This window comes from Perkinsus marinus (assembly GCF_000006405.1).
Source record: "Perkinsus marinus ATCC 50983 genomic scaffold scf_1104296953132, whole genome shotgun sequence".
Classification (NCBI taxonomy): domain Eukaryota; phylum Perkinsozoa; order Perkinsida; family Perkinsidae; genus Perkinsus; species Perkinsus marinus.
Window position 1 is genome coordinate 1 of NW_003208598.1, and position 1290 is coordinate 1290.

At 51.5% G+C, this 1290-nt stretch overlaps 1 protein-coding gene across 1 annotated transcript; it reads right to left on the reverse strand.

The window, feature by feature from the left end:
• Window positions 1-20: 20 nt before the first annotated feature.
• Pmar_PMAR015899 (NADPH--cytochrome P450, putative) lies at window positions 21-1260 on the reverse strand (the record flags this gene model as incomplete). The annotated part of the gene is made up of 1 exon (XM_002776614.1): window positions 21-1260. A coding segment is annotated over one exon (1240 nt), but the record flags the coding sequence as incomplete, so codon positions are not given.
• Window positions 1261-1290: the final 30 nt, after the last annotated feature.

The following is a 1290-nucleotide window of genomic DNA, read 5'->3' on the forward strand; positions in this document are numbered from 1 at the left end:
TCATCGATCTTGTTCTGTACATAGACCTTCTCCTTCTGGTCACGAGAGAATGCGGGATGAAGCTCAGTGATGGCACCCTCCTTAACGAAACCATCGAGCTCGTTACCGAAGATGTAATCCTTACTCTGATGACGGCAACCATAGAAGAGCCACATGGGACCAGTCTGGATGCCCTGACGCTTCATCCAAGCACGCTCCTGAGAGAAGGCGCGGAAGGGAGCAAGACCAGTACCAAGGCCAGCCATGATCATAGGTGTCATCGGGCTCTCGGGGAACTTGAAGCTACCAGAAGTGATAGTGGCGGTAGTGCTCTGGCCCGGCACGATACGCTGAATATAATCGGTAGCAGTACCAGTTCTTCGGACACCAGAGGCAGTAGTCCAGTTAACAATCACAACAGCAAGCTCGATGGCCTTAGGACCAACGAACCTCGGGGAACTAGCAATGGAATAGAGCCTAGGCTTAGTGCAAGGGATGAGAGTGATCAACTGATCAAGAGAAGGACGCGCACTGGTGTACTTATTGAGGATATCAGCGAAGGTCACAGTCTCACCAGCCAGCTTGGTGTACATATCACGACCCTTGGTATCATCGGGGTTGCCGATCAACGCCAGCTCGGCCTTTTCCTTGGGATCCTCAGCGAACTTGGACAGAGTCTTGTAGAAAGCCCTGTTGGGGCGACCGAAGATGTCCAAAGACTCCTCGAAGAGCTGGGAGATAGTACGGGGACGGAGAGAAGCAGCGCGCTTGCGGGCATCGATGTTCTCGGATACAGGAGTGATCTTAACCATCTCCGAGGGGTTGAGACCATAAGACTGAAGGAAAGCACTAACTCTGCCAGACTCGTTCATGGGGTGGATGTTGAGGACATCACCAAGAAGATAGGGAAGATCCTGACCATCCTCCAATTCGAAGCGCAAATGACGAATATCCCTCTCGTAGTCGCTGGGAGTGAGACGATCGTTCTTCTTCAAACCAAGCTGAATAGTTTGAGGAGGCATGATCCTCTCATAAGGAGCAACCACGACTTCATCAGAGTCAAGCTCACGAACCTCGAACTGAGAGTCGGGAATGGACCCGTCATCAACAGGCTCAGGGGCATTCACAGACTTCCAATAACTCGGCATCCAATCCTCAAAGGCAGTCTCATACTTGTCCTCATCCTGATCGTTACCGAGACCAATGGCAACTGTCCTTTGACCGCCCATCTGAGCGAAGATATCGTCAATTCTCTTGGCAGCAGTGCAGAAGTGATGATAACTGGAGTCACCCAAAGCAAAGACACCGTAT